The sequence below is a fragment of the Peromyscus maniculatus genome, chromosome 1, assembly GCF_049852395.1.
Source record: "Peromyscus maniculatus bairdii isolate BWxNUB_F1_BW_parent chromosome 1, HU_Pman_BW_mat_3.1, whole genome shotgun sequence".
NCBI classification, from domain to species: Eukaryota; Metazoa; Chordata; class Mammalia; order Rodentia; family Cricetidae; genus Peromyscus; species Peromyscus maniculatus.
This window is the reverse complement of record NC_134852.1, coordinates 130620633-130639754: the sequence shown is the minus strand read 5'-3', so window position 1 is coordinate 130639754 and position 19122 is coordinate 130620633. Positions and strand designations below refer to the sequence as shown.

General features: G+C 37.4%; 1 protein-coding gene across 21 annotated transcripts in view; it reads right to left on the bottom strand.

The window, feature by feature from the left end:
- Positions 1-19122, bottom strand: part of LOC102926841 (phospholipid-transporting ATPase ABCA3-like) — a 136367-nt gene that overhangs the window by 17921 nt on the left and 99324 nt on the right. For all 21 annotated transcript variants that reach the window (XR_013044558.1, XM_042282808.2, XM_042282792.2 and 18 more), the window contains 6 exons: positions 15856-16027; positions 13901-14198; positions 7500-7752; positions 7154-7358; positions 3655-3874; positions 3021-3185 (listed from right to left, as the gene is read on the bottom strand). Coding sequence is in view for 20 of the 21 variants with exons in the window: in XM_042282808.2 (XP_042138742.2) it covers positions 3021-3185; positions 3655-3874; positions 7154-7358; positions 7500-7752; positions 13901-14198; positions 15856-16027 (1313 nt within the window). In the remaining variant the exon portion in view is untranslated. The remainder of the gene's footprint in view (positions 1-3020; positions 3186-3654; positions 3875-7153; positions 7359-7499; positions 7753-13900; positions 14199-15855; positions 16028-19122) is intronic.

The window sequence follows — 19122 nt, the reverse complement described above, 5'->3', positions numbered from 1 at the left end:
GATTACAGTAGATGGCCAGTGCAGGTACCCTCTCCACTACTGAAGCCCTCTTAGGGCAGCAGGCAGCACGCCAGTCTCATATATTGATTTTTAAAAACATACCTGCTAAGTATTTTAGTGATGCACTGGAGATTAGATTAGAATTGGTTTCATGACTTCTTTTTCAGTGAGTTTGCCATTTGGTATACAGAAAAACTAATGATTTTTGTATTTTGATTTTGTAGTATGCTACTTTGCCAGAGCTAAATGTTTTATGGTAGTCTTAAGAGTGTTTTAAGTATAGGATGGGTTGGCAGTTAAGAGATAACTTGACGCTGGGCAGTGGTGGTGCACACCTTTAATCCCAGCACTCAGGAGGCAGAGCCAGGAGGATCTCTGTGAGTTTGAGGCCAGCCTAGTCTACAGAGTGAGGTCCAGGACAGGCACCAAAACTACATAGAGAAACCCTGTCTCGAAAAACCAAAAAAAGTCTGACAGAATCCAGCAGTGATTCTATCAGGTCCTGAACTCTGCTGGTTGGGAGACTATTATTGCTTTAATATTGTTCTTTGCTTATCTGTTTATGTTTTTAAAATAGATTAGTTCAATTTTGCTAGATAATAAGTGTCTATAATTCTATTCCTTCTTCTAGACTTTCCAATTTATCAAAATGTAAGTTTAAAAAATTATTTTCTAATGATCTTTAGGCTCTCATTGGTTATCTGTTGTAATATCCCCTCTTCATCTCTTAAATTCTAAACTTAAGTGTTCTATTTTGGCTAATTTTGATGCGGATTGATGAATATTGTCTATGTTTTCAAAGAACCAACTCCTTGATTGATCATATATGTATTGTTCTTTTGGTTTCCATTTAATTTTATTTCTGATCTTTATTATTTATGCTTTCATTTGGGGTTAGGTTTGTTTTTTATTTTCTACAACCTTGAGGTATACCATTAGGTTATTTATTTAAGACTTCTCCTACATTTTTTTCTAAATATAGGCACTCATAGATATAACATTTCCACTTCTTACAGACTTTGCTATATCCCAAAGGTTTTGGTGAGTTGTACTTGTATTTTCATTTGCTTCTAGGACTTCTAAAATTTCTTTTATGAGTTTCTCAAGGACTCATTACTTAAACATGTGATGTATGACTCAACGATCATTTAAGAGTATTAATCGCCTTGTATTGTATAGTTCTTTTGTTGTTGACTTGCAATTTTAAAACACAAGAAATAGTTTTGATTCTCTTACATTTTTTAAGATTTGCTTTATGGATGATAATGTGATTTATTTTAGAGATGGTTCAATTGGCTGCTGAAGAGAATATGTATTCTATGGCTATTTCATGAAACTGTCATTTTGTTTCTATTGTCACTGAATTGTTTCTTTGTTGATTTTTTTTGAGAGGGGTGGGTCTGGATAATCTTTCAATAATAGTAGTGCTTGAAACCATTCACTATTATTAAGTCTAAACCAATCTGTCATTGTGTTTGTTTTATAAAACTGGGTACTAAGTTTAAATGTTTATTATTGTTTTATTATAAGTTTTTAAGTTAAAACTTTAACATTTATTTACTGTGTATGTCTCTGTTTATATATGTGTAAGAGCAAGTGTGCCATGTCACATGTAGAGGTCAGAGGGTAACTTGTGGTGCTTGGCTCTCTCTTTAGGAATCAAATCCAGGTTGTCATGTTCAGTGGTTGAGTAGCTTTACCTGTGAGGCATCTCAGTAACTCTGCAGATCTTCTTGACAGGGTTCCCTTTCTGAGAATGCAATAGCTGTCTTTATATATATGGACTAGTTTTTGTTTAAAATGTACTTTTAAAAAATCAAAATATATACTCTTACTATAGGTGGCTATAGATTCTCTATGAATTTAAATGCTTTTGGAACTGTTCAGAAGTCAGCCACAGCTCTGAGAGAGACCCAAGAGGTTTACCACTGGCAACCCTGAGCTGCTCTCTCAGGTATTTATCATACTGACATAAACATACAACCACAATTCTTTGGGAACACAGTCCATGTCACCCATGAGCATGCCACTGACTTGTACTCTCATAGTTTGTTTTTCCCCTATCCCTTCACTTTTAGTCTGCATGTGTCTTTGCCAGTGTCTACTGGTGATAACACACATTTGGATCTTGCTTTCAAATCCAATCAGCTAAACTGAATCTGTTAATTGGAGACATTAGACTACTAACATTTATGGTAATAAATGTTAATCTGGGAAGTATTTGCTGATTCACATAATTTTGTTGCTCTTCTGGTTGGTTTTAATATTGTTTATTCTTTTCTTTCCCCCTTATTTGTCTTATAATTTAATGGCTTATTGAGTTGAGAATTTTTACTTCTTTCTTAGTTCTCATTTATTTATGATTCCTTTCATAAAATGAATTCTTTGCTGAGTTCACATGATTATGGCTGCCTTTCTTATTTACCTACATATAGGGTTCTTTAAGCATTTTCTATGGTGCTGCTCTACTGGGCCATGAGATGCTTTATCTTAGAAGGTCTTCAATTTCTATTGATTGTAGAAGTTAACTTGGAAAGGCACAGTAAATTTTGTTATCAGTTATTCCCTCTCAGAGCTGGAAGCCATAAAAGCATGGAATAATATAGTTGAAGCTCTGAGAGGGAATAACTGATAACAAAATTTAATCATGTGAACTCAGCAAAGAATTCATTTTGGATTAGTCATTGTAAGTAATTTGAAACTCCTCTCTTGCAGTTTTCAATATTTATCCTGTATTCTTAACAGTTTACAATGTGATGTGGAGAAGGATTCTTAGGTCATGCCTAATTGGGGTTCTAAATGCCTCTTTTTCTTGGATGTCCATGGTTTCCCAAAATTTGAGAAACTTTCTGCAAACATTTCATTGAGCAGGTTATATGTGCCTCCAATTTGCAACTCAGCTCATTCTACACAACTGGAAGAAAACCAGGCTTTTCTAACATTACATAGCCTTAATAGAAGTGCAGAAAGTAGAAAGGAATGTAGTGTTTGTATGGGCCTGAAGAGTTCCCAGTACTCACATGACTCACTACAATCCATGTAAATGCTTCTGAATTCCTTAGCACACAGTGTTTTCACCTCATAGTCATCAAAATACTTGCTGATACACATTGCAAAGTTGTAACTAGGCAGTATCATTAAAGCTGTATTTATGAAGCTGTTGATGAACTTAGGAAAGTCACTACCTGTAATTAAAAGATAATAAATTAGCTTCAGTTATTGGAAAAGTAGTGAACTGCCTCATAAAAACAGACTTCTCCCCAAATGATTAAGCCATTCTTAGACAATTATCAAACTATCAGACAATCTTTAAGAAAGTACCATCAATTGCTAAATGTACCCACCTAGATAGCTTGTAGAAAAATAACAATCACACAAGCGAAGAGTAGATTTTGGTAACAGTGACTTCCTAGTATCTGTTTTCCTTCCTTTTTATTCTTGATTCTTTTCTTTTCTCTTTTTCTTCCTCCTCCCCCTTTTCCTCCATCTCTAACTCCCACATGCCCACTCAATAAATATTTGCTGTTTTCCAAAATCATAGGTTTTCATATTACTGGAAAGTGTTTATCAGTTAATTTTTAATTCTTATGTTATTCCATCCCCATTTATTTAATGTATTTTCTGGAAAAAGGGAAAATTGTACAGTGTTCTTACCATAAAATTTCACTATAGTGTAAATGATGATACTGAAAATAGTTGAAAAGTAGTTAAAGAGCGTGAGCTTGATGTAGGCAGTAGTGCTGCTTCTGAACAGAAAGCTTCCAAGATACATGAGGGGAACAGCACACCAGCCATACAGCATAAAAATCAGCATCGTGTCCAGAAAGTTGTAACTCACAAAAAAGGCATCCACTTGGCAGAATATGAATACACCCTGGGACATAGAGTATAGAGGTCAAAGCAAGGTGAAGGATACTGTACACAGCTACTGTTTCTACTAGACCATAATCATTCACTACTAATTCTGGCCATTTTTAAGCTTTAGAGTGTAAGCCTTAGGTGGACTATTTCCCAGCTGAGACTATGAGCACATTAACTGAACGCCTCTTTCAGTTTTTCTCCTCTTTGAAATGGTCTTTACTTCCCACAGTCATGATCAAAGGCAAAGTAACTATATTTGTACTAAGCCAAACTGGATTTTTCTTGGGGGAAAAAGACCTAGGGTATAAGCTGCTTTTCTGAGGATTTCCCTATGGCTGCATTGTTCAGAGTGCCTTCTGGTGGTTGATTTGAACTTTAGCACTCTTTTTCAATTACTCTTAATTAAAATTGAGAAGTGAACTAAAGAGCACACAAATTTAGAGTGATCTAGATTTGGAAAATAATTACCAGTGCCACTAAAGAAATTTCTAAAAATCTGCATATTAGCTTGTAATTTCAATTTCTTTAAAAATAACAAGTTGTACCTTCTGATCAATGACATGATTATTTAGCAAGATCACTAGTTCATGGAAGGAAAGGCTAAACTAAAAATGTTCCATTAGAATCCTGTGTAGTTCTTGGAAATATTTTCTATTCAAGCACTAGTGTCTGAAGGAAGCAAATGAAGAGACTCAGTGATCATAGTTGAGAAAAAAATCTAATGGCCCTAACCATGGTTGGCTCCTCCCCTAGCAAACAAAGAGGGTTTGTAAAGACAGGAAGATACTAGGGAACTTAGAGGCACCTTTGTTCTAAGACTTACAAGTGTGAGAAAAGTCCCACTCAGAACTGGGTTCAAAGTTCATTTAAATTTACCCGGATAAGTGAAGCAATATGCTATGTTGTTACATAGGATGTGAGTCAAGATATCAAAAATGTAAAATTAAAAATAATGTAAATTCAATGAAATTAGAATTTTCTTGAAATAAGCTGCTTTGAAAGTTTATATGAAAACCAAATTATGTCATGGTAAAGAGGGCATTCTGCAAAAGATGAATGATAGAGGAAGTGGGGAATGGCAATGCACAAAAATCATGAAATGTACTTTAAAACTGCCACAATTAAAGCAACTGTTACAAGTAGCACATTACAGAGTTGGGAACATAGCTAAGTTGCAGACCTATTGCTTTTATGCACAAGACTCTGGGTTCAGTCCTTAGTACCATCACAAAGTGGCCCATTAAATATATGGCAATGGACAGAATTACACAATACAAAATATACTTAAGTGCCCATTGTTAGTTATTATAGAATAAAATCAGAATTTCAAACCAGTGGGGGAAAGACTGATTACTTTAAAAGAATGTCATAGCAATGAAGTAGCTATTTAGGAAAAAAGTCCAGAATCATTACATCATTTTTTACCAAGAAACAAATTTTAAATGATGGGGGAAATAGATAATAACAATATTGGTAAAATAAACTGTGTTTCAGGCATTAAAGTTTGAAGAAGAAAATATTCTTCCCTGAAGATTTTATGAATAGAAATATCTAACCAGAACAGCATATTTTGAGGCTTATCTCCAAGTCAATATTGACTTGGCTATGCAAATCCTTAGTAAGGCCAGTAATTCTAACATTTACTTAAATTTAAGCTCATCAAAAGATAAGCTTCTGTTGACACATGTATCTTCAATACAAGTCTATTGAGGAGGTGAGCTGATATGAAAGGTAGAGTAAGATTTTTAGAAAGAGGAAGTTGCAGAGGTTGGAGAGATGGCTCAGTGGTTAAGGGCACTAAGCTGCTCTTGCAAAGGACCTGGGTTCAGTTACTAGACACACATGGTGGCTCCTAACTATCACCTGGAACTCCAGGGGCATCAGAAACATACATAGTACACACATATACATGCAGACAAACATTCATAACTAAAATTAAAGACAATCTTAGAACAAATTTAACTTCTTTTCCTATTTATATATCTTTACTTTCCTTCTCTTGCCTTGTTGCTCCAGTTAGTGTGTTGAATGTACTATTGAAAAGGAGTAGAGATAGTGGATTTCCCTCTCCTCATTTCAATAGGACTGTTTCATATTTTTCTTCATTTAAGATGAGGTTAGCTATGGGTGTCTCATGGCTAGCTTTATTTATGTTGAGGTATGTGCCCTCTGGTCCTACTTCCTCCTATGACTTTTATCATGAAGGCATGTAGGATTTTGTCAAAGGCCTTTTCAGCATCTATTGAGATGAACATGTGATTTTCATCTTTAAGTCCATTAACACGGTTTATTATACTTACTGATTTGCTATGTTGAACCACCTCTGCATTTCAGGGATAAAGTCAACTTGGTCATGGTATACAATCTTTTTAAATGTATGTCCGTATTTAGGTTGCAAATATTTTGCTGGACATTTTTGTCTCTATGTTTATCAGAGATAATCACTTGTAGTTTTCTCTTCTGTTGTGTCTTTACATGGCTTTATATTAGAGTGACACTGGCTTCATAGACAGAGTTTGGGAGTGCTTCTCTCTTTCTTTCAGAAGAATTGGCTGTATATCTTCTTTGACAGTCTGGTAGAATTCTGCTGTGACTCCATCTGGGCCTCAGCTTTTTGAAGTTGGGAAGACTTTTTATTTTGGCCTCCTCATTTGTTATGGGTAAGTTTGGGTTGTTGGTCTTGGTGTTTTGGCCGAATCTAGAAATTTATTCATTTCTTTTAGGTTTCCCAGCTTAATGGAGCACAGACTTTTAAAATATTCCTTTATAATATTCTGAATTTCCTTGGTGTCTGCTATGTTTCCTTGTTCATTTCTGACTCTGTTAATGTGGGTCTTCTCTCTTTTTCTTTCTTTTAGGCAGTTGATTCTTCGTATTGTTTTGTTTCTATTTCATCGATTTATGCTCTGATTTTTAATATTTCTTGCCACTGAATAGGATTGGATCTGTTTTGTTCATACTTTTTCAAAGTTTTGAGTTGCATCAGTATGCATCTATTTATGCTTTTTCTGACTTTTTAAAGATGTAGAAGACAGAATTTTAAATTTTGCTCATAGGACAGCTTTCAATAAAAGGGATACAAATAGGAAAAGAAGAAACCAAATTACCCCTATTTACAGATGACATGTTATATACAAGAGATCCCCAAAATTCTACCAGAAAACTTCTAGAAATGATAAGTCAATATAGTTTTAAATTACTTGACTACTTTCAAGATGAAATCATTTGAGTAGAAATTAGTATGGCCCCCAGAAGGTAAATTACTTTTGATGCAACTGCAGCTAATACTCACCAGTAGTATACAGGAGGCAATGAAGAAGAAGAGGAGGTCACACAAAAAGGCAGGCAGCCAGTAAGTGAGCACACACACCCCACTCAGGAACTGGATGTGCTTGGCTTGACTGATCCTTTCAGTCACTGTCTGCAGACTAAAGGTCCCAACCACTACAGAAATTCCAAAAGCCAAACACTGTACTATTTGTAATCCACTTACAGTCCTACAAAAGATGGAATAAAACATGAAATAAACTATGAAATATAGGTAGGAAATATTGACATGAGCTGTTTTTCAAATGGATATGGCCAAACAGCAAAAGTATATTAAGACTCGATTTCAGAAAAAGGAAAATCATACATACATTGTGTTAGAATCATAATAAGGGTGAGGCTGAGGCTGAGGCTTATTGAAGACGGTAATGGAAGCATTAGGTCCAGAAAGTGTCATAAAAAGAATGTTGTCTAATATTGCCAGGGATATTGCAGGTGAATGATATGCTTCATTATTGAAGAAAACAGTGAGTACTGTTTTGTTTTTCTTAACCTCAATAGAAAGTGCAATAATGCAGAAGCTACGACACTCTTTATTTTTCAATATGTAATCATTTATATCACCTAAAATAAAAAAGAAAGTATCAGTGAGCCAACATGTAGCTCACAATTAACCTTTCCTGTATTGGAAAAGAAGGATAAAAAAAGTTGTGGGTTTTTATTTTTCCACTTACCATTTTGTTTTCCAAATCCTGACAATGGATATTTTTCTTTAAGGATTTTATACCATCATTGATCCTTATGATAATCTCACTGTATAATTCATAACCCAAACCATATATTAAGAATATATTATTTTTGAGACAAGCTCTATGTAGCCCTGGCTGTCTTGGAACTCTCCATGCAGACTAGGCTGGTCTCAAACTCATAGACATCTATCTACCTGCCTCTCCTTACCAGGTACTGGAATCAAAGGTGTGCACCACTATATTTGGTTTAAGAATATATTTTTTGCCGGGCATTGGTGGCACATGCCTTTAATCCCAGCATTCAGGAAGCAGAGCCAGGAGGATCTCTGTGTGAGTTCAAGGCCAGCCTGGTCTACAGAGCAAGATCTAGGACAGGCACCAAAACTATACAGAGAAACCCTGCCTGGAAAAACCAATATATATATATATTCCCCTTAACTGTCTAGAGCAAGCATGATTTGTTACTTTTAAGGAATTGCTTTAGCTATCCCATTTCATTTGTGTTTCTGTATAAATTTTAGAATTAGCCTGTAATTTTCTGTAAAGCATCCAGTGGAATTTTGACAGGAATTGCCCAAACATAAACTGAACAAGGGACACCAATGAACATGCCAAAGTGGATGAGGAAATGCCCACAAACCCTCAACACCACACAAAGAATTACAGGCAACTGAGTAAAGCTCTGAATGGGAGAGGTGGTTCTCCCCTGGGAAGAGTATACCAATTGGTTGTCCAGTGCCAAATGGTCAGCCCTGAAAACATACATACAAGTAGCAGTTTATGGACTGAGTAGATTATATTTAGGAATATATGTGTATATATATATATATATATATATATATATATATATATATATATGAGCCACTCTTTGTTATTACTCTCTTTGTTTGATGTAAATAAATATTTGAAGCTTGAATGTTTTATTAACTCATTGTATGGAATACCATCAGCCATCAACCTTCCTTGATGTCATGTTTTCAGACAAGAGGTTGCTATATAAATCACATAACCATATAATTTAAATAAATTGTCCAAACATACTGATGACTTCTGTAGAACATCTTCTCAATTTTTATTTTTTCCAACATAGATATGGTAAGAATTTTCTCTTTATACCTCTACTTCCTTTTGTTTCATATTTCATTTTCAATTTATCTAGTTACTTTTATATTTTACTATAGATGGCAAGGACAAACCAGAACATAATTTTAACACACTGTTTAGAAATCTCCTTGGCTAAATATTTTCATCACTTACATGTTATACTTGCCACAAAGCAGCAGGATTCAATTCAATCAAATTATTTGCTTCTGTGTTTTTATTTTTTTTAAGAATTTATTTTTAAGTATTATGCATATGTCTTTTTTTCATGCATGAATGTCTGTGCTCCTCTTATGTGGTGACAACAGAGCCTTGAAGAAGGCACTGGATCCTCTGAACTGGAGTAACAGGTGGTTATGAGCCACCATGTGGTGCTCTGCAAGAGCAGCAGTGCTATTAAACACCAGAGACATCTCTCCATCCCCTATTTGGCTCTTTAAAGCAAGGACCACTCTTCCTTTAGTTTTCAATAACATGCCCCTCATTACCGCTTGATATATAACCAGAGCATCCTTAATGCTCATATTTCAACCAATATTGTTTTCATAATATATTTCTAAGATAGTATTTTTCTTTAAAATTTTCTTTTTTTCCTGTATTCATGCTCATCAGAATTATCTTTAGTAACTCCTAAAAGCCTTTCAAAACTAGGATTTTTTTTCTAACACACATCTTCAAACGCCATAAGCTTCTTGTTACCTTGTTCCAGAGCCAATTCCATACTTTTGGGTATATGCCATAACAACACCCACTTCCTGGTACCAAGATATATCTTTATTTTCTATGTTGTCCATTAGAATTCCCACAGATGATTAAAGCACCAGAAGTTCAGTTTTTAGTGTGAAGGCTAGAAGTCTGAGGTCAGTGATGGCAGATTTGATTTCTTTGACACTTTTGTCTTGCATTTTGGGTAGCAGTTTTGTCTGTGTCTTCACAGAGTCTTTCTTTTCTGCATGCATGTTTGCATCCACATTCTTTAATTTAAAATTATTTATGTGTGACTATGTATATGCCAGGGGTGTGTGGGTGTCCACAGTGACCAAAAGAGGGCATCTGATTTGCGGGAGCTGGAGTTAAAAACAGTTGAGTAGCCTGACATGGATGTTAGGAAAGATTCTGGGTCCTTTGGAAGAATAGCAAGAGCTCTTAACAGCCCAGGCATCTCTCCAGTTCCCACTTTCTTCTTCTTACAAGAACAACAGTCACTGGATTGGGTCCTATGTTAATGACCTTATTTTAAATTTAATTACCATTTCAAAACCTTACCTACAAATACAGTCAACGAAGTACTTGTAGTTGGGATTTTAACATTATGAGGGGCACAATTCAGTCTATAACTCCTTTCTTTTTTATGTTGAAAAGTGGACATTTATGATGCACATAATAACAATTAGTATACACTAACTATTCTATTGCTGTTCTTTAAAAAAAACCTGTTTCTCCTCATTTGTTTAGTAACCTATGTGGATCAATTCTGTAAATACTATACTCTTATATTCTATATAGTGTACAGCCACTGATTTCTGTTTGAGTTAATAAATAATTCTTGCATTTATTATTATGCCTGCCTCCTACTGGTCAGCCTTGGGTCTGCTATCCTTTTTTGAATGCTTCAAGGCCATTAATGGCTTTTATTGGGTTCTATTGAGCCAGTGGGAGTATGTAAAGGGGGTAACCCTAAGCTATTGTGCTACAGATCTTATTCTTACAGAGGCCACACAATTTTCTTTGAATAGTTACACTCTAGTTTGTTCTGTGTTTTTGGTTAATGCCCAGTGTTCTAAAATGCTTGACTTTACAACTGACAAACAGGCTGAGAAGGAAATCAGAGATACATCACCCTTTACAATAGTCACAAATAATATAAAATACCTTGGGATAACACTAACCAAGCAAGTGAAGGACCTATATGACAAGAACTTTAAGTCCCTGAAAAAAGAAATTGAAGAAGATATCAGAAAATGGAAAGATCTCCCATGCTCATGGATAGGCAGGATTAACATAGTAAAAATGGCAATCTTACCAAAAGCAATCTACAGATTCAATGCAATCCCCATCAAAATACCAACACAATTCTTCACAGACCTGGGAAGAATAATACTCAACTTCATATGGAAAAACAAAAAACCCAGGATAGCCAAAAGAATCCTGTACAATAAAACAATCTCTGGAGGCATCATGATCCCTGACTTCAAGTTCTACTATAGAGCTACAGTAATAAAAACAGCTTGGTACTGGCATAAAAACTGACATGTGGACCAATGGAATTGAATTGAAGACCCTGACATTAATCCGCACACCTATGAACATATAATTTTTGACAAAGAAGCCAAAAGTATACAATGGAAAAAAGAAAGCATCTTCAACAAATGGTGCTGGCATAACTGGATATCAACGTGTAGAAGGCTGCAAATAGATCCATATCTATCACCGTGCACAAAACTTAAGTCCAAGTGGATCAAAGACCTCAACATAAATCCAGCTACTCTGAACCTGCTAGAAGAGAAAGTAGGAAGTAGTCTTGAACACATTGGCATAGGAGATCACTTCCTAAATATAACACCAGTAGCTCAGACACTGAGAGAAACAATCAATCAATGGGACCTCTTGAAACTGAGAAGCTTTTGTAGAGCAAAGGATACGGTCAACAAGGCAAAGTGAAAGCCTACAGAATGGGAAAAGGTCTTCACCAATCCCACATATGACAGAGGACTGATATCCAGAATATATAAGGAATTTAAGAAATTAGACATCAAAATGCCCAACAGTCCAATTAAGAAATGGACTATAGAACTAAACAGAGAATTATCAACAGAGGAAACTCAAATGGCTGAAAGGCATTTAAGGAATTGCTTAACATCCCTAATTATCAGGGAAATGCAAATCAAAACAACTCTGAGATACCACTTTACGCCTGTCAGAATGGCTAAGATAAAAAACACTGAAGACACCTTATGCTGGAGAGGATGCGGAGCTAGGGGAACTCTCCTCCACTGCTGGTGGGAATGCATGCTTGTACAACCACTTTGGAAATCAATATGGCACTTTCTTAGAAAATTGGGAATCAATCTCTCCCAAGATCCAGCTATACCACTCTTGGGCATATACCCAAGGAATGCTCAATCATACCACAAGGGCACTTGCTCAGCAGTTCATAGCAGCATTGTTTGTAATAGCCAGAACCTGGAAACAACCTAGATGCCCTTCAACTGAAAAACAGATAAATAAAATGTGGTACATCTACACAATGGAATACTACTCAGCAGAGAAAAACAATGACATCATGAGGTTTGCAGGCAAATGGATGGATCTAGAAAAAAATCATCCCGAGTGAGGTAACCAGACTCAGAAAGACAAACATGGTATGTACTCACTCATAGGAAGATACTAGATGTGGAACAAGGATGACTGGACTGCTACTCACAATACCAGGGAGGTACCTGGGAAGCAGGACTCGAAGAAAGACACGGGGATTGCCCAATGTCGGAGAAATGGATGAGATCTACATGAACAGCCTGGACATGAGTGGGGGTAATGAAGGGCGAGGGTCGAGGGAAAGAGAGCTTGGGGGAGCGGGAGATTCCAGCTGGATCAAGAACAGAGAGTGAGAACAAGGAATAAGGGACCATGGTAAATGAAGACCACATGAGAATAGGAAGAAGCAAAGTGCTAGAGAGGCCCACAGAAATCCACAAAGATGCCCTCACAATAGACTGCTGGCAATGGTCAAGAGACAGCCCGAACTGACCTACTCTGGTGATAGGATGGCCAAACACCCTAATTGTCATGCTAGAAACCCCATCCAATGACTGAGGGAACTGGATGCAGAGATCCACGGCTAGGCCCTGGGTGGAGTTCTGGGAGTCCAATTGGCAAGAAAGAGGAGGGTTTATATGAGTGAGAATTGTTGAGACCAACAAATAGCCAAACGAATGGAAACATATGAACTATGAACCAATGGCGGAGGGGCCCCCAACTGGATCAGGCCCTCTGAATAGATGAGATAGTTGATTGGCTTGATCTGTTTGGGAGGCATCCAGGCAGTGGGACTGGGTCCTGTGCTCAGTGCATGAGTTGGCTGTTTGAAACCTGGGGCTTATGCAGGGACACTTGGCTCAGCCTGGGAGGAGGGGACTGGACCTGCCTGGACTGAGTCTACCAGGTTGATCTCAATCCTCAGGGAGTTTTTGCCCGGGAGGAGATGGGAATGGGGGGGTGGGCTGGGGGGAATGGGAGGGGGGTGGGACGGGGGAGAACAAGGGAATCCGTGGCTGTTATATAGAACTAAATTATATTGTAAAATAAAATAAAATTTAAAAAATAAATAAAATGCTTGACTTTAAAAAATTGTTTACTCAAAGTTGAAATTCGTCATCACTAGGTCTGGTACTTGTGACATAGCAACGATATTGAACAAGCTACCTAAGCTTGTTTTTAGCATTAATAAAGACAACACAGAGAACACATCTAGTTATGGTTCTTACCAAGGGTACATGTTGAAAAAAATCAAAATAATTATCTAGATCATTTTCAAAAATTAGTTGTGAAGTCAATCAATTTTTCAGCTACTGACTTATAGGATGACTAATACAAAAAAAGGACAGCCTTTTTGTGGCGGTCTAGAAGAAAGCAGTAGTCTTTCAATGAGAATAAAATATCTACTTCTAAATTGCTTAGCAGCACCATACTTTCATCTTTCCCCATCCCCATGATGGGCAATGAATTAGCAGAGCCACATACAGCCAAAAAAGGCTCCAACTTGTGTGGACAGTAGTCTTGAAGTGTATATTTAGCTGCTTCTATGATACTGGTGACTAGTAGGATTAGAAAGAAGTGAGTAGTTAAATACCACAGTTATATACATTGCAAATGACAAGTAGGTCTTTATAGAGTAATCTCTTCTTTTTGTGAATGAGTCTTACCTCTTATTTTTCGTAAGTTTTGATTCTTCAACTTTAGAAATTTCTTAAGGTTCTCTGTGAGATTCAGAGCCAAATCAGAATTCCCTGAAATCGAGTAAGGCACAATAGTTTCACCATAGTGACTCAAATCCAATTCTCTTTCAGGTATATCATGATCATCTGAGTGCAGAGCTAATAAGAGATATGTAGTGGCAAGCAAAATTACTGTTATCTGTAGCAACATCAACTTCCAGTTGCGCCAAATGAATAGTGCTCTTTTTATAAACATGGAACGAAATTGCTGGCGGTAAAGTGGAAACTATAAAGAGAAAGGACAATAGTATTTTGATGATTAGAGATTTGAGTAGGATACTCATGATGAAATCTATTCATCAAGCTTTAAAATCTATGACGCAAAACTACATGCATAAGATATAATACAAATGAATTTTAGTTGACTCCAGTAAAAACAAAGCAAATAGTTTATTTGTGCACTATTAATTTAGAGTATTAAGACCTGGCTTCTAACTATAGTAAAACTCTTAAGATCATTTTCTTTTGTGGGGGTCAGGAAGGGCAGTTCTAGGATCAGATTCTTAAACATGCTAGGCAAGTACTCAATCACTGAGTTATGCTCCTAATCTCAAGATTTTCTTTATTAACATGTTAAAAGGTTTTTTTTATTAAAAAAGAAAGTTGGGCCAGGTGTGGTGGTGCATGCCTTTAATCCCAGCACTTGTGAGACAGAAGCAGGTAGGCCTCTCTTAGTTTGAGGCCAGCCTGGTTTACACAGTGAGCTCCAGGCTATCCAAAGCTACATAGTGAGACTCAGTCTTAAAACAAAACGAACAAACACCACAAAAGTTGAAAAATTTTGGGTCTTTAATATATGATCTTTTTCTTTCATTTTAAACACTCTTCCTAAAATGATTTTATTTTGCCAGCAACACATACTGATTTTATTTTGCCAGCAACACATACTGTAATCCAGAGAAAAAAATGCCCTTACTTTGATCAACAAATATCTCCTGGATATGGTAGTTATCTTTGGCATTATTAGAACAAAGGGAAATTTTCTTTTTTTCCCTTTTTAAATTAAAATTTTAAATTTATTTATTTATTTATTTATTTATTTATTTATTTATTTATTTTGGTTTTTCGAGACAGGGTTTCTCTGTGTAGCTTTGCGCCTTTCCTGGGACTCACTTGGTAGCCCAGGCTGGCCTCGAACTCACAGAGATCCACCTGGCTCTGCCTCCTGAGTGCTGGGATTAAAGGCGTGCGCCACCACCGCCCGGCTAAATTTATTTTACATACCAACTACAGTTTCTTCTCCCTCTTCTCCTTCTGTTCCCTTCCCCCACCTCCTTTCCATGCCCACCCCCTATCCACTCCTCCTCTGTCTCTATTCAGAAAGTAAGGTCCCCCAAAGGAGTCAATAAAGCCTGGCAAATCAAGTTGAGGCAGGACCAAGCTCCTACCTTCTGCATCAAGGCTGAGTGAGGCATCCCACCACAGGGAACAGGTTCCAGAAAGCCAGCTCATGTGCCAGGGACAGGTCCTGGTCCTACTGCAAAGGGCCCCACAAACAGACCAAGCTACACAATTGTTACCCACAGGCAGAGGGCCTAGGTTGGTCAAAGGGAGAGTTCTAATGAGAACTTTAGAAAAGGGATTCTGAGAAATAATAATGGTGAGAGCAGCAGCTAGGAGTTTTATCTAGAGCCCATTTCTCCTGTATCAAGTCCCACAGACTAGTCCATTTCTAGTTGTATAAACTGGAAGCATCTTTATGTTTAGACATTAAAAAATGTGATATTCCAAAGGAAAAAAATGCTATCAATTTGACAGTTGGGGGACATGGGAGGAGCTGGTGAAAGGGAACTTGGTAGGGGCTAGAAAGAGGAAAGAAAAGGGGGAAATGACACAATTATATTTTAAATAAAAAGTATAAAAATTTAAAAAAATATGCTTACCCCAGTGTTAAATTTAGTGGTAGAAATTTCACTCAAATAGGAAAAATCTGGTCCTTTATAATTTCTGGGTATATTCACATTCTGCTGCTTATCTTGTCTCATCTTTTTGTATGCCAGGTAACAGGAGTTGAGAGTCTGAATATTCCTTTGGGGAGCTGCCAGCTTATTGACCCTACACATATATAGGTACACAAAAAGAGCACAAAGTATTTCCTCTTAATCATAGCCTCAAATTGCTTTTCTTCAAGAATCTGAAACCAGCCTATAAAACAATATAGACTATTGACATTGCCCTTGGTTGCCTCCCAGAACTTGAAAATAAGACCCTATAGGTAAAGACACCACCCACTTTGGACACAGGATTTGGAAAATTGAGCTGGAACTGACCTGGAAGACTCCTCTCAAGGACTAGCTCTCACAGTAATAGAAAGAGCTATACAAGCTGCCAAGGGAGAAAAGGAATCAACAGTCCTACCCAGCTGTAAAAATCTACAAACCACAATGATCAGCATTGCAAAATTCCCAGGGGTACAACAGTGGCACTTATATCTTGGGGGGGCCGCTGACAACTATCTAATTGGACTTAAATCCTGTTCAGTAGGAGGGAATTCATGCCTAGTGCTGGAAAACCTAGACAACTCCTTGGGGAGAACTCATTACAGCCACTTTCCCAAACAAGTATAATTCCCAACTACATTCTATATAGCTTTCCTTATAAGCACAGGTAAGTGCAGCTCTTGCCCTTCATCATGAAGTTTTTCCCCAGCAGATAAAGACCATTACAGACATGTACAAATGGTTAAAATGCAGAGAATAAACTGACTGTGGGATGCTCAGCCCCAGGTGATACATCTACAACACAACTGCTACACCTCAGGCTCAGGGGAAGGCACAGAAGATGGGGTGGAAAAACTGTAAGAGAGAGGACCAGAATATCTGCTTGAGAGTGTATTCTATACATGACAGTTGTATCCATGAAACTTTAACATATATGGCTGTCTCAGTAAGTCCTGCATAACGACTACACCAGTTGACAGGTTTTTGTGGATGGGGGAAATCTCACAAAGCCCCACTCTTAGATAAAGAGTTATATTCAGTCAAAGGCTAATAAGAGGAGAATCAGTCTTCTCCAGGGACGAGCTCCCTGATAGGTTATCTAATCCTGAGTGGTCATCTCTAACACATATAAGTATGAGAAAAACTAAATGGACTCAGTAGGATGTATTTATATATACACATGCACACAGGTATATATGTAACAATTAATTGAAGAAGAGGCTTGTGAATTTGAGAGGGGACACAGGAGGAGTTGGAGGAGAGAGAATATGAGCTGGAAATAATAAAAATTCAGTACTCACTCATGAAATTCTGAAAAAAAAATGTTAAAAAAATGTGGTGGTATTCTAATTGTACTGAAATGTGATTTTAATTGTATGTTAATAAATAAAGTTGCCTGGGGGTCAGAGCTGTTAGAGCCATAGACAGAGAGCGTGGTGGTGGTGGTGCATGCCTTTATTCCCATAGATCACTGTGTGTTCAGGGATACAGCCAGCATTGGAGACATACACCTTTAAGACCTAGAGGGCTGTACATACAGACAGTGACAAGGCAGTCACGTGTTTGGGTTTACAACCAATGAGAAGGCAGAACAAAATACTATGAACAGACAGACACACAGGAAATAGCTCTCTTTCGGGAAGCTAGGACCACCACAGGAGGAAGGGTGAGATTTTAGCTCTGAGCTCTGATCTCTTGGCTTTCTCTTTTACATTGGTTCTGTGTTTCTTATTTGATAAGACGGTTGGTTACATCTACATCTGGCGCCCAACATGACAAGAATCCATTAAAAGCTGCTTGGCTTGGCTGCAGGTCTGGTTTCCTGCAAGGGCGGCTGGCCCTTTCCAGCCTGGGTGGCTGGCTCACTAGTCTGAGCGGCCAGTCAGCTTCCTAGCCTGGGCCCAGGTCTGCTTGGCCTCAGGCCGGACTAACTGTGAGCTGCTTGCTTAAAGCCGGTGCTACAAACAATTCAGGCCTGCCCTGCCAAACAGGGCCCCACCTGTAAAGCCAACACACGTGGTCAGAGCTTAAGGAAGCCAGAGCCAAGCCTTGACTTGGCTCAAGAGGGAACACATGGCTGGATTTAAGCTTTAGCCAGCTATGCTTTCTTGCTTTCTTCTCTCTCTCTCTCTCTCTCTCTCTCTCTCTCTCTCTCTCTCTCTCTCTGGATTTACACCTCAGACACTAGGTGGCTGTTTTGAAATTTCCTCGGATTTCTACTGTTCTATGCAGATTTGGTAAGTCATAACATATCAGATATTTTAAAGGAAACTATTTAAAAGAGAATTTTTTTCCACATTAAAAAAAATGGGTTTTATGTGTACATTGGAAGAAAATTGGGTTGTGTTCGAAATTTTAGGCAGTCTGACAATGGAACACCTATATGAGAAGATTAGTATTGTTGGAATTATGCAGTTTATCACTATGCTAATCCTCATTTTAATATTTAAAAAGATAGTCAATTTAAGTGCCAGGATAACAGCTTTAGAAAAACTTGTTAAACCTGTAAAAATTCAGACAGAAGAAATTAACAGTCAAGTTGTTTCAAGTTTGGATCATAAGGTTACAGAAAGAAAGCCTGTTTTCACACAGTCACCCTTAATTTATCCTGTACAGCAGATGCCTGATAAAATGGCTACACAAAATATTTGGGCTCCAATTGAAATGTTGGATTTAAAAAGGTTTAAGGAGGCAATAGTCTCTTATGGCATGCATTCCCCATATGTAAAGCAAATGTTAAACTCTTGGTCAACATATAATAGGATTTTACCACAGGACTGGCGGGACCTTGCACAAGGTGTTCTGGTACCCAGCCAGAGACTTCAATTTCTAATGTGGTTCAAGGATGAGGCTAAAAACATAGAAAAACAATGGAAGGATAAAGGAATACAAGTTTGCCAGGATCAGCTTATTGGAGAAGGCCAATATGCTTCAGTACAAACACAATGTTTATATGATGTCCAAACCCTAATTTTATGTCGAACGGCAGCCTTGAATGCATGGGACAGAGTTGAGGAACCAGGAAAAAAAATCTGAGTCATTTACAAAGGTTATGCAAGGCCCAAAAGAATCTTTTTACAGATTTTTTACAAAGACTGGCTTCAGCAGTAAAGAGAATGGTCTTGGATTCAGAAGCTAGTAAGGCAATAATTGAATCTTTGGCCTTTGAGAATGCGAATGCAGCATGCAAAAGAATAATCAGGCTGTTAA